The 12,589-nt window shown below is 34.6% G+C and overlaps 1 protein-coding gene across 1 annotated transcript in view; it reads left to right on the top strand.

Moving 5' to 3' along the window:
- The window catches only part of LOC132728606 (inositol 1,4,5-trisphosphate receptor type 1-like), a 132,750-nt gene that overhangs the window by 106,800 nt on the left and 13,361 nt on the right, over positions 1 to 12,589 (top strand). The window contains exons 47-52 of the mRNA XM_060714279.1: positions 1,379 to 1,492; positions 1,847 to 1,951; positions 2,321 to 2,513; positions 3,278 to 3,400; positions 7,917 to 8,089; positions 12,408 to 12,572. Of these exons, the coding sequence (XP_060570262.1) occupies positions 1,379 to 1,492; positions 1,847 to 1,951; positions 2,321 to 2,513; positions 3,278 to 3,400; positions 7,917 to 8,089; positions 12,408 to 12,572 (873 nt within the window). The remainder of the gene's footprint in view (positions 1 to 1,378; positions 1,493 to 1,846; positions 1,952 to 2,320; positions 2,514 to 3,277; positions 3,401 to 7,916; positions 8,090 to 12,407; positions 12,573 to 12,589) is intronic.

Genomic DNA, 12,589 nt, shown 5'->3' with positions numbered 1-12,589 from the left:
GAATTCCGAACGATATTTTCGTAAAATTAGAGTCAAATCAATGCAATTTTACCTCCAAAAACCGGAAATATCCAAAGGTGTGAAATACATTGTAATATGAGAATTTTACCCTGCAGGAAGATTTAATCTCCCTATCGATTGTTTACTAATAAGCGGTGATCGTGTAATTTGACATGCGTTAAAATCACAAACTGTGAAATGGTATGTTTGAAGTGTTGCGGTTAATCAAAGTAATTTACGGCGGTCAGTTAATATGGAGTGTTTATTAGCGGATTAAATGACAATTAATTGGACAATGTATGCATCAAATGTCTTAAGGGTTTTATTGCATTTTATGTAATATTATTAATTAACTAGCATCGGACGATATGTAAGTTTATGCAATTAACAACATTTCTACAAACTGATAGAAATTCAAAAGCATTTGCAGGTAAAATAAAAATGTATTCTTTTCATGCACATCTTTATCTTGATTAAAAGACTATTATATATGATAATACAGTAATGGACACATCTTCCTTGACATTTAGTGATATTAAGTGGCTTAGTCTTGTCCACATTATCATAAACCTCTGAATTCCGGAAACCTCTGAAATCCGAATTTTTTGACAAGTCCCATGGGTGTTCGGTTTTCGGAAGTTACACTGTACTGGAGACAAGCAATTTACACAACTTTCATAGTTTTTGATATATTATAGTGTGTGTACTTATTAGGCAATTTTTTATACCACACATTGTGTGCATTAGTATATTACAAACCACAGTTTGCAAACATTATTGAAATGAAATTCCTCACTTCGCATACATTATTAATAAATATAAGTTATACACAAGTTTCATACACTATAAAATAATAAATCTCAGATTTCATGCACTATGAAATGATATACCACAGATTTCATGCATTAAAGAATTATATACCACAGATTTCATGCATTACAAAATGATATACTACAGATTTCAATACATCATAGAATTATATACCACAGATTTCATACATTAAAGAATTACATACATTACAAAATGATATACCACAGATTTCAATACATTATAAAATGATATACCACAGATTTCATACATTAAAGAATTACATACATTACAAAATGATATACCACAGATTTCAATACATTATAAAATGATATACCACAGATTTCATACATTAAAGAATTACATACATTACAAAATGATATACCACAGATTTTAAATGATATACCACAGATTTCAATACATTATAAAATGATATACCACAGATTTCAATACTTTATAGAATTATATACCACAGATTTCAATACATTACAGAATTATATACCACAGATTTCATACATTATAAAATGATATACCACACAAGTTGAATAAATGAATGTATGGTATATCACAGGTTGATGTTGGTAAAAGAGCGTTCCAGTCCGAGGATGCTGTTGAAGAAGAGGATGAAGATAGAGAAGCTTCTCCCAAAGCTGTCGGTCATAACATCTTTATCCTGGCTAAACAGGTAAGCTGTAAACATTATTTCTAGAACTCACAAAGGTTCCATTCATCAACACATGTGGGTTCTTTGACTGAATTTATGTATTAAATGTTTAATAAAACCTTAGGAAGTACTTGTTAAAAATGATTAAATGTATCTTTGACCTGTAATTTAATGTTGTTGGTTGTGTGCTGTTAATGTGATATCTTAAACAAATAATAATTGACTTAATGAAAAGTGGAATATATATTTTGATCTCGTAATCTGCTCTTGTATTAAAGCTCCATGAATCAAAATTTGATGGGCAGAAGGGGATAATGATACTCTTCAACTTGTTACAGCATAAGATTGGTTTAATAAATGCTCTTGTTATTTCAGTTATCTCAACATAACAAAGATTTAGCAAACCTGTTGAAGCCATGTGGAGATCTGTATGGTGATCAGGCACTGGAATTCTATGCTAAACATACAGCACAGATTGAGGTAGGTTTCAGTTTATACAGAATTCATTTTAGTATGATGATGTAGGAAGCTATAAAGCTTATAGACACACTCTAGAGTCCGTTCCTGGAACCAACCAGTATTGAACAATTAAGTTTAGTTTCTTGCTGAAGGAAATAACGGTTTGCCCCTGACAGAGTTTGAACCGACCAGCTTGAGATCAGTAGATTATTGTTTGATGACCACTCGGTCATGCCACTGCTATAAGGTAGGTTTTTGAAAACTGAACAATTCAACACCCAAAAAGAAACAAAAATTGGACAATATTATCTAATCTTCCTCTAAGATTAGGACTTTTATAACCATTCTTAATAAGTAAAGTTTATTATCATTTTATATTTCATTGTTTAGATTGTACGACATGATAGAACAATGGAGAAGATAGTGTTCCCAATCCCTGAGATCTGCGGTTTTCTGACGGACGAGACCAAACATCACGTGTTTAACACTGCAGAGAGAGATGAACAAGGTAGCAAGGTCTCCGACTTCTTTGAGAGAGTAGAAGACATGTATAATGAAATGATCTGGCAGAGGGATCTAAGAGGTAAAAGGAAATGTTTTTAACTTATATGTTCATTTTGCCCACCTAATATAGTAATGGTATAATGTACTGAAGATTCTTAGAAAAAAGACTTAGTAAACTACTGACACATTTTCATAATGAGTTGTTCATACACAATAATTCTGTACAAACAATAACATAGAGGATATTTGTTTAGTGCAGTGTAAGATCGGAACATAATTCACCGAGTGAGCACCAAAAGGTATATTTCACGAGTGAATTATGAACTTTTGGGGTTCACGAGGATAAATATATTTTGATCTTACATTAAACTAAACAAATTTTCTTTTTATTATATGCAAATAAACGTTTAAAAAGACATTAAATCTAATACTGTATGAAAAGCGCGCCAAATAATAATACAACGTGACGTCATTTACGACGTCACATCATTAAGTTGGTACCCAGTACTGTGCACGCTGGTATTTCACTGAAACAACGTAAGGGGCTTAAATTCAAAACGGTGAAATTATCAAAGTGGTAATTTCACTGTTTCGGTGAAATTACCAGTTTTATATCACTGATATATTTCTATAAACCACCGAAAAGCATGTAATAAATTTGTTTAAAGAACAAATAACAGAATACTTTGCGCTAAGGAGCACTGAATTATCATAGAGCATAAGGGACTTGTTTTTAGAAAACCAGTAATGTCCAGAAAGGCTATTGTTTTCCAAGTCTAGTCTACATTGTACATAGAAAGGTTTTACTTATTTATATATATTCTTATATATTTGACTTTTTAGCCAATCCATACCTTTCGTGGTTCAGCAGTCATATGTCATTCTGGGGAAATATTGCCTTCAACTTCGCTGTACTGATCAACCTGCTTGTAGCTTTATTCTACCCATTTGAAGATAGCAAAAGAGGTAATGTATAAAAATATTAACACTTACCACTTTAGTTTTTATGCCCCCGCCATGTAATGGCCGGGGCATAAAGTGTTACCATGTTCCGTCCTTCTGTCATTCCGTCATCATCAGTTTCTGTTCATTATCTTAAGAATAGTTGCAAACATTCAACTCAAATTTGACATATGGATATATCATGAGAAAATACAGGTCAAGTTCGAATTTGGTCATGGTTCGATGATTTTTGGCAGAGTTATGCCCCTTTAACATTGAAAATAATATGAAATTTTCAGTTTCAGTTCATTATCTCCCCAACGATACAACACATTCAACTCAAACTTGACATATGAATATGTCATGAGAAAATACAGGTCAACTTCGAATTTGGTCATGGTTCGATGAATTTTGGCAGAGTTATGCCCCTTTTACTTTGAAAACAATATGAAATTTTCAGTTTCCGTTCATTATCTCCCCAACAGTACAACACATTCAACTCAAACTTGACATATGTATACGTCAAAGGAATGCGCAGGTCAAGTTCAAATTTGGTCATGGTCCAATAATTTTATGTCCCTTTCACTTTGAAAATAATATAGATACATCTTAGGAATAAGCAGTTTAAGTTTGAATTTGGTGGTGGTTCAATGATTTTAGACAAACTTATCTTTCCTCAATGTTGGAAAAATTTTGAACTTTCAGTTTCAGCACTCATACTTTTGTGGAAATGTATGTAGCCATTATTTTGGCTACAAATATGCAATATGCTATTTTTGAAAGGTTAAGCCTGAATAATTTCAGTGCATTGAACATTGTATGAAAATGGTTTGTGTTAACATTGAATAGTTTTAAGGGCTTTGAACTTAAAATGAAAAAAATTATTTGTGCAAACAAATTTGGAACTAAATATTATAACATCTGAAATTTTGGCTGCATGCGGGGGCATCCGTGGCATGATGACACATTTCTAGTCTTAAATGGACTTGTGTCCATCTTTTATTGTAAAACAAACCATTCATCATTTTTAGGGAAAAACTTCATTGTACTAAATGTACTGACTGCATAGTGCAGATGGTGGATGTACCGGCTGATCTCTAAGTCTGCACTGGTCACATGGTTAGAATATGTTGCTATCAGCAAGCTAAGAGTTCAAGTATTTAAAACCATATTTTAAAATTGTTAAGATGAAATGCTTAATTTATTACTTTCCTGTTGTCATCATTAATTATGATATAAGGAAATTTTCAGCTAGTTAATCGGAAAACAATGTTCCCTCAATAATACCGGAACTAATACACTGACAGTATCAGTTTGTTTTGAATGTTACAGTTGTCATGTTTTCTGAAAATGTTTTGTGTGATTGCCAATCCAACTTTATCACCCTATCCCCCCAACAATGTGATAACTTTACTGGATAAATATTTATGCTTTAAGACTTACACATTTTGATAATTGACATTATTGTATAAAGGACAGTATAAATACTCTAAAATATATCAAATATTCTAGATAGGAAACTGATGTCCCCCCACTCTAGATATGGAATAGATGTACTCTACCCCAGATAAGGAAACTGATGTACTCAAATTAAGGAAGTAAACTCCAATCTAGATACTTAACTGATGTACTTTTATCTAGATAGGAAACTGTTGTCTTCCATTCTAGATATGGAGTAGATGTATGTTATCCCAGATAGGAAAACTGTTGTACTCAAATCTAGATAAGAAACTGATGTCCCCTATTCTAAATAGGGAGTAGATGTACGCTGTCCAAGATAGGAAAACTGATATGCTACTTTCTTGATAGGAAATAGATATACTATAATCTTGGTATGAAACTTATCTACATAGGAAACTGATGTACTTTTTCCCAGATAGGTGTAGTTATACAGTCAAACGTGTATTAAGCGACCGGGCAAGGGAAACACCAAAAACGGTCGCTTAATGAAACGGTCTCTTAAGACAGTCAGCATGATATAAAAGTCAAAATTTATAAATGACATCTTTTTTATTCGATGGGATTGTTTTTCAACTTCATTTTTATATAAATGTTGAATAACTACGCTCCGATAATCTAAACGGATGCAAATGTAAAAATAACGTTCTGATATTTATTGACAAAACAGCTTTGATCCATTACGTACATGTTTGACATTTTTTCCAGAATTTTTTAACTTCTCCGTTGTTTTTCCTTGTCTCCAACACGAAAACCCTATTAGTGAAGATGTTTCTGTTGTGCATTTTTTCATTTGAAATAAACAAACTACATCTATTTGTTACGATTAATTTTATGGCTGATCAATTTCAAGGTCAATTCAATGCAGTCTAAATGTCAACAAGCGAAGCGTATACACCATCTCAGTATGGGCGGAGCGTTGCATTGTTTATCCGATATTATTGGATAATACACGTCACGCGTATACTTAACTTCATTTGCATACGCTAAAACGGTATGGGAAATAGAGTTTTTCACACGTTTATTGTTGTGTTTTGATTGCTGACACTTGTGACATAACGAGGTGGCGTTCTCTAAAAACACAATTACTTGACAGGTATAAAAGTGGTCGTTTAATGAAAAGATTGATGTCAATTAGGTGACTAATTAGCGGTCGCTGGTCGCGTTGAGCAAAAGTCGCTTAATACATTAAAGATATAGAGAGAAAATGATCGAGGGGAATTTAAAGTGGTCGTTTCAGACAAAAGTCGCTTAATACACGTGGTCGCATGGGCAAGTTAGACTGTATTCTTTTCAAGTTACAAAATTGCTGTATTCAAGTTTAGAAAAGAATTTGATGTACATACTCTTTTCTGGATAGTAAAAATGCACTCTATTCTAGGTAGGGAATTTTGATGTATTCATTTCTGGATATGAAGTTTATGTACTGTTCTAAATATGAAGTAAAATGCACTCTTCTGTATCTTCTAGACTTGGTAGGGATATTGCTTCTGACAGTAGATGACTCTTATCATTTTAGGTCAGTACATCAAAGGTCAAGGTCACAATGGCACCAAAAAATTCTTGTCCACTCAATAACTTGGAATATCCCCAAGTTTTTTAATTTAGTAGGGACATTCCACATATCCAGTAGTTTACCCCTATTAATTTTGAGATCATTAGGTCAAGGTCAGAGCGACACTTAATGTGAAATGTTTGTCTTCTCAATAGGAAGAGTTTCCTAAATTATAGGTTTGTAAAACTCGTTACTAAAAATATAGCACATTTGACCTTGATGAAATATGAAAAAGTATGAAAATATGCCACTATTATAGGCAATTTATTGGGGAAATAAATACATGTATCCCATAAACCTAGTTTGCCACATACTATAATTTAAGAATTGTAGGAGATTTGTTTTTAGTCCCCTACCGGTTTACCGGAGGGGACTTTAGGTTTACCCTCCGTCCGTCTGTCTGTCCGTCCGTCTGTCTGTCCGTCTGTCTGTCAGTCCGTCCGTCCACAAAACTGGATCCCGCGATAACTTGAAAAGTACTGAAAATATTTTTATGAAACTTGATATATGGATAGATGGCAGTATGGAGATTATGCACGTCTTTTTCTTTTCTTCCTATGTTGAAAATTCTGGTTGCTATGGCAACAAATAGGCTGAAAATATGGCAAATTTTACACATAAACTGGATCCAGTGATAACGCAAAAAGTACTGGAAATATTTTTATGAAACTTGATATATGGATAGATGGCAGTATGGAGATTATGCACGTCTTTTTCTTTTCTTCCTATGTTGAAAATTCTGGTTGCTATGGCAACAAATAGACTGAAAATATGGCAATTTTTACACATAAACTGGATCCCGTGTTAACGCAAAAAGTAATAGAAATATTTTTATGAAACTTGTAATATGTGTAGATGGCAGTCTGGAGATTATACACGTCTTTTTCTTTTCTTCCTATGTTGAAAATTCTGGTTGCTATGGCAACACATAGACTGAAAATATGGCAAATTTTACACATAAACTGAATCCAGTGATAACTCAAAAAGTACTGGAAATATTTTTTTGAAACTTGACATATGGGTAGATGTCAGTCTTGAGATTATGCATGTCTTATCTGTTCTTCCTATTTTGAAAAAATATTGGTTGCTTTGGCAACAAATAGGCTTAAAACATGGCAAATATAACAATATTTGTGATTAGTCAAAAAGAGCTGAAACTTTTTATGAAATTGCATCTTTAATTCCAGAGTTATCTCCTCTTTAAGAATTTTGCTTTTTAAATGTTATATTTTGGTAACAGGGATGTTTCAAATATTAACTTTAGAGTGTCCTTCAGTCCGTCTGTCTGTCTGTTCATAAAAACTTTTTCCTGTGATCACTTTTAAAGAACATTTCCAACAAATTTACTTAAAATAGAGAAAAATTTACACATTAGTGAATGGCCAATGGCTCTACAGAATGCTGATGGGGTTCTATCCGGTAGGGGACTTATGGATTGCTTGCAATACTATGATAATTGCTTGTTTATTTAGCAATGGAATGAAATTATAATACATTTGTTAAATATAATATTTTTATATGTTACAGAGTTAGATTCACGCCTGTCTGGCCTTGTGTGGACGGCCATGTTGGCATCCCTAGCTCTTGTGATCACCATAGCAACACCGTCTAGCATCATCACATTGATAGCGTCATTTATCCTACGTATGATCTTCTCTGTAGGTGTTGAACCTACGCTCTGGTTGCTAGGAGTTCTAAATGTACGTAAATTATAGTTGCCACTGTATATGGTGTAATGTCTTAAATATTGTTTGCATAATTTGTTTGGTTTTTTTTAGCTCACCTGTCACAAAGTGACAGGGTGAGCTTTTGTGATCGCTTTTCGTCCGGCGTCCGTCCGTAAACTTTTGCTTTAAATGACATCTCCTCATAAACCACTGAGCCAATTTCATCCAAACTTCACAGGAATGTTCCTTTGGTGGTCACCTTTAAAAATTGTTCAAAGAATTTAATTCCATGCAGAACTCTGGTTGCCATGGCAACCGAAAGAAAAATCTTTAAATATCTTCTTTTAAACAACCCTAAGAGCTAGAGCTTAGATATTTGGCATGAAACATCTTCTAGTGAGTGTCTACCAAGTTTGTTCAAATAAAAGCCCTGGGGTCAAAATTGGCCCCGCCCCAGGGGGTCATTGATTTTCCCTATATGCATATAGTAAAATCTTAAAAAATCTTCTTTTAAAGAACCCAAAGAGCTAGAGCTAAGATATTTGGCATGAAACATCTTCTAGTGAGTGTCTACCAAGTTTGTTCAAATAAAAGCCCTTGGGTCAAAATTGGCCCCGCCCCGGGGGGGGTCATTGATTTTCCCTATATGCATATAGTAAAAACTTATAAAAGCTTCTTTTTAAGAACCGTAAGAGCTAGAGCTTAGATATTTGGCATGAAACATCTTCTAGTGAATGTCTACCAAGTTTGTTCAAATTAAAGCCCTGTGGTCAAAATTGGCTCCACCCTGGGGGGTCATTGATTTTCCCTATATGCATATAGTAAAAACTTAAAAAATCTTCTTTTAAAGAACCCAAAGAGCTAGAGCTAAGATATTAAGCATGAAACATCTTCTAGTGAGTGTCTACCAAGTTTGTTCAAATTAAAGCCCTGTGGTCAAAATTGGCCCCACCCTGGGGGGTCATTGATTTTCCCTATATGCATATAGTAAAAACTTAAAAAATCTTCTTTTAAAGAACCATAAGAGCTAGAGCTTAGATATTTGGCATGAAACATCTTCTAGTGAATGTCTACCAAGTATGTTCAAATAAAAGCCCTGGGGTCAAAATTGACCCCGCCCCAGGGGGTCATAGATTTTCCCTATATGCATATAGTAAAAACTTAAAAAATCTTCTTTTAAAGAACCCAAGGAGCTAGAGCTAAGATATTTAGCATGAAACATCTTCTAGTGAGTGTCTACCAAGTTTGTTCAAATAAAAGCGCTGGGGTCAAAATTGGCCCCGCCCCAGGGGGTCATTGATTTTCCCTATATGCATATAGTAAAAACTTAAAAAATCTTCTTTTAAAGAACTCAAAGAGCTAGAGCTAAGATATTTAGCATGAAACATGTTCTAATGGGTGTCTACCAAGTTTGTTCAAATAAAAGCGCTGGGGTCAAAATTGGCCCCGCCCCAGGGGGTCATTGATTTTCCCTATATGCATATAGTAAAAACTTAAAAAATCTTCTTTTAAAGAACTCAAAGAGCTAGAGCTAAGATATTTAGCATGAAACATGTTCTAATGGGTGTCTACCAAGTATGTTCAAATAAAAGCCCTGGGGTCAAAACTGGCCCCGCCCGGGGGGGGGGGGGGGGGGGGGTCATTGATTTTCCTTGTATAGCAAAACTTAAAAATCTTCTGAAAAAACCCAAATAGCTAGAGTTTAGATATTAAGCATGAAACATCTTTAAGTAAATATCTACAAAGTTTGTTCAAATAAAAGCCCGGGGGTCAAAACTGGCCCTGCCCCAGGGGTGTCATTGTTTTTAACTATATGTGTATAGTAAAAACTTTAAAAATCTTCTTTTAAAAAACCCAATGAGCTAGAACTTAGATGTTTAGTATGAAACATCTTCTTATGGGTGTCTACCAAGTCTGTTCAAATAAACAAATAAAAGCCCTTGGGTAAAAATTGACCCATGGGGGGTTGGGGGGCTTTATACAGGTGAGCGACCTCAGGGCCATCATGGCCCTCTTGTTGTGTATTTGTTATCACTTTCATCAGTAATATAGATCTATATGTACAGTAGAATTTCTATGTGTCAAACTTCAATTGGCTGAGTTTTTCTATGTGTGGATTTAAATAAAATTCCCCATATTTAAATCTTTCTATGAGTCAAAATCTTCACTTTCTTTATTGATATTCACCATGATCTATAGGCTTTCTGCAAAAACCATAACAGTTTGATGCCAATCAGGTAAAAATGCTTTTAAAAATTTATTGAGCTTTCCTTTTGTTATGCCTTTTGTTAGTCATTTTTAGCTCACCTGTCACAAAGTGACAGGGTGAGCTTTTGTGATCGCTTTTCGTCCGGCGTCCGTCCGTCCGTCGTCCGTCCGTCGTCCGTCCGTCCGTCCGTCCGTAAACTTTTACTTTAAATGACATCTCCTCATAAACCACTGAGCCAATTTCATCCAAACTTCACAGGAATGTTCCTTTGGTGGTCACCTTTAAAAATTGTTCAAAGAATTTAATTCCATGCAAAAACTCTGGTTGCCATGGCAACCGAAAGAAAAAACTTTAAATATCTTCTTTTAAAAAACCATAAGAGCTAGAGCTTAGATATTTGGCATGAAACATCTTCTAGTGAGTGTCTACCAAGTTTGTTCAAATAAAAGCCCTGGGGTCAAAATTGGCCCCGCCCCGGGGGGTCATTGATTTTCCCTATATGCATATAGTAAAAACTTAAAAAATCTTCTTTTAAAGAACCCAAAGAGCTAGAGCTAAGATATTTAGCATGAAACCTGTTCTAATGGGTGTCTACCAAGTTTGTTCAAATAAAAGCCCTGGGGTCAAAATTGGCCCCGCCCCGGGGGTCATTGATTTTCCCTATATGCATATAGTAAAAACTTAAAAAATCTTCTTTTAAAGAACTCAAAGAGCTAGAGCTTAGATATTTGGCATGAAAACATCTTCTAGTGAGTGTCTACCAAGTTTGTTCAAATAAAAGCCCTGGGGTCAAAATTGGCCCCGCCCCGGGGGGTCATTGATTTTCCCTATATGCATATAGTAAAAACTTAAAAAATCTTCTTTTAAAGAACCCAAAGAGCTAGAGCTAAGATATTTAGCATGAAAACATGTTCTAATGGGTGTCTACCAAGTTTGTTCAAATAAAAGCCCTAGGGTGAAAATTGGCCCCGCCCCGGGGGTCATTGATTTTCCCTATATGCATATAGTAAAAACTTAAAAATCTTCTTTTAAAGAACTCAAAGAGCTAGAGCTTAGATATTTGGCATGAAACATCTTCTAGTGTGTGTCTACCAAGTTTGTTCAAATAAAAGCCCTGGGTCAAAATTGGCCCCGCCCTGGGGGTCATTGATTTTCCCTATATGCATATAGTAAAAACTTAAAAATCTTCTTTTAAAGAACCCAAAGAGCTAGAGCTAAGATATTTAGCATGAAACATGTTCTAATGGGTGTCTACCAAGTTTGTTCAAATAAAAAACCTGGGGGTGAAAATTGGCCCCGCCCCGGGGGTCATTGATTTTCCCTATATGCATATAGTAAAAACTTAAAAAATCTTCTTTTAAAAAACTCAAAGAGCTATGGCCAAGATATTGAGCATCAAACATGTTCTAATAGGTGTCTACTAAGTTTGTTCAAATACAAGCCCAGGGGTCAAAATTTGGCCCCGCCCCGGGGTCATTGATTTTCTTTATATGTGTTTAGCAAAAACTTTAAATCTTCTTTGAAAAAACCCAAATAGCTAGAGTTGAAATAAATAAAAGCCCTGGGGTCAAAACTTGCCCGGCCCCAGGGGTGTCATTGTTTTTAACTATATGTGTATAGTAAAAATTTTAAAAAAATCTTCTTTTAAAAAGCCCAATGAGCTAGAGCTTAAATGTTTAGCATGAAACATCTTCTTATGGGTGTCTACCAAGTTTGTGCAAATAAAAGCCCTTGGGTTAAATTGGCTCTGCAACGTTGGGGGGGGGGGGGGGGTTGGGGGGGCCTATATACAGGTGAGCGACCTCAGGGCCATCATGGCCCTCTTGTTAAACTTTTATGGCTGAAATTTCTTATAGAATAAAGACCGATACAAAAGTCAATGTCTATAAGTTTTTTAAGTCCCTTTGACTTCAACTTATTGAGGTTTATACTGGCAGGCAGTTATTAACCTTATGAGTCACTCTTCATTGTATACTGTGATTGTTCAAGTAACTATCATATAAACTCCTCCATATCATATAAAGTCCTCAATATAAACCATATTATAAGCAATAAAAGGCAAATAGCAGAATTTATTCATACCATAAAATATGTTCAGGATTCAAACTCATGCATGATGCAATCTTATTAATAATTTTACAGGTTATAAATAAAGGTATATTCTTGATAAGTATGATGGGAAACAGAGGAACGTTTAACAAACCATGGCGACTTGTGATCACAGATTTCGGTTTTGTTTATCATGTTACACATCTAATATTGTGTGTGCTGGGATTGTGTGTTCATGAGTTCTTCTACAGTTTACTGGTAAGTGAGGGCAAGCA

The sequence above is a fragment of the Ruditapes philippinarum genome, unplaced genomic scaffold, assembly GCF_026571515.1.
Source record: "Ruditapes philippinarum isolate M1 unplaced genomic scaffold, ASM2657151v2 ctg1435_1_1_1_1, whole genome shotgun sequence".
NCBI classification, from domain to species: domain Eukaryota; kingdom Metazoa; phylum Mollusca; class Bivalvia; order Venerida; family Veneridae; genus Ruditapes; species Ruditapes philippinarum.
The sequence above is the reverse complement of the archived record's forward strand: the minus strand, read 5'-3'. Positions and strand labels throughout refer to the sequence as shown.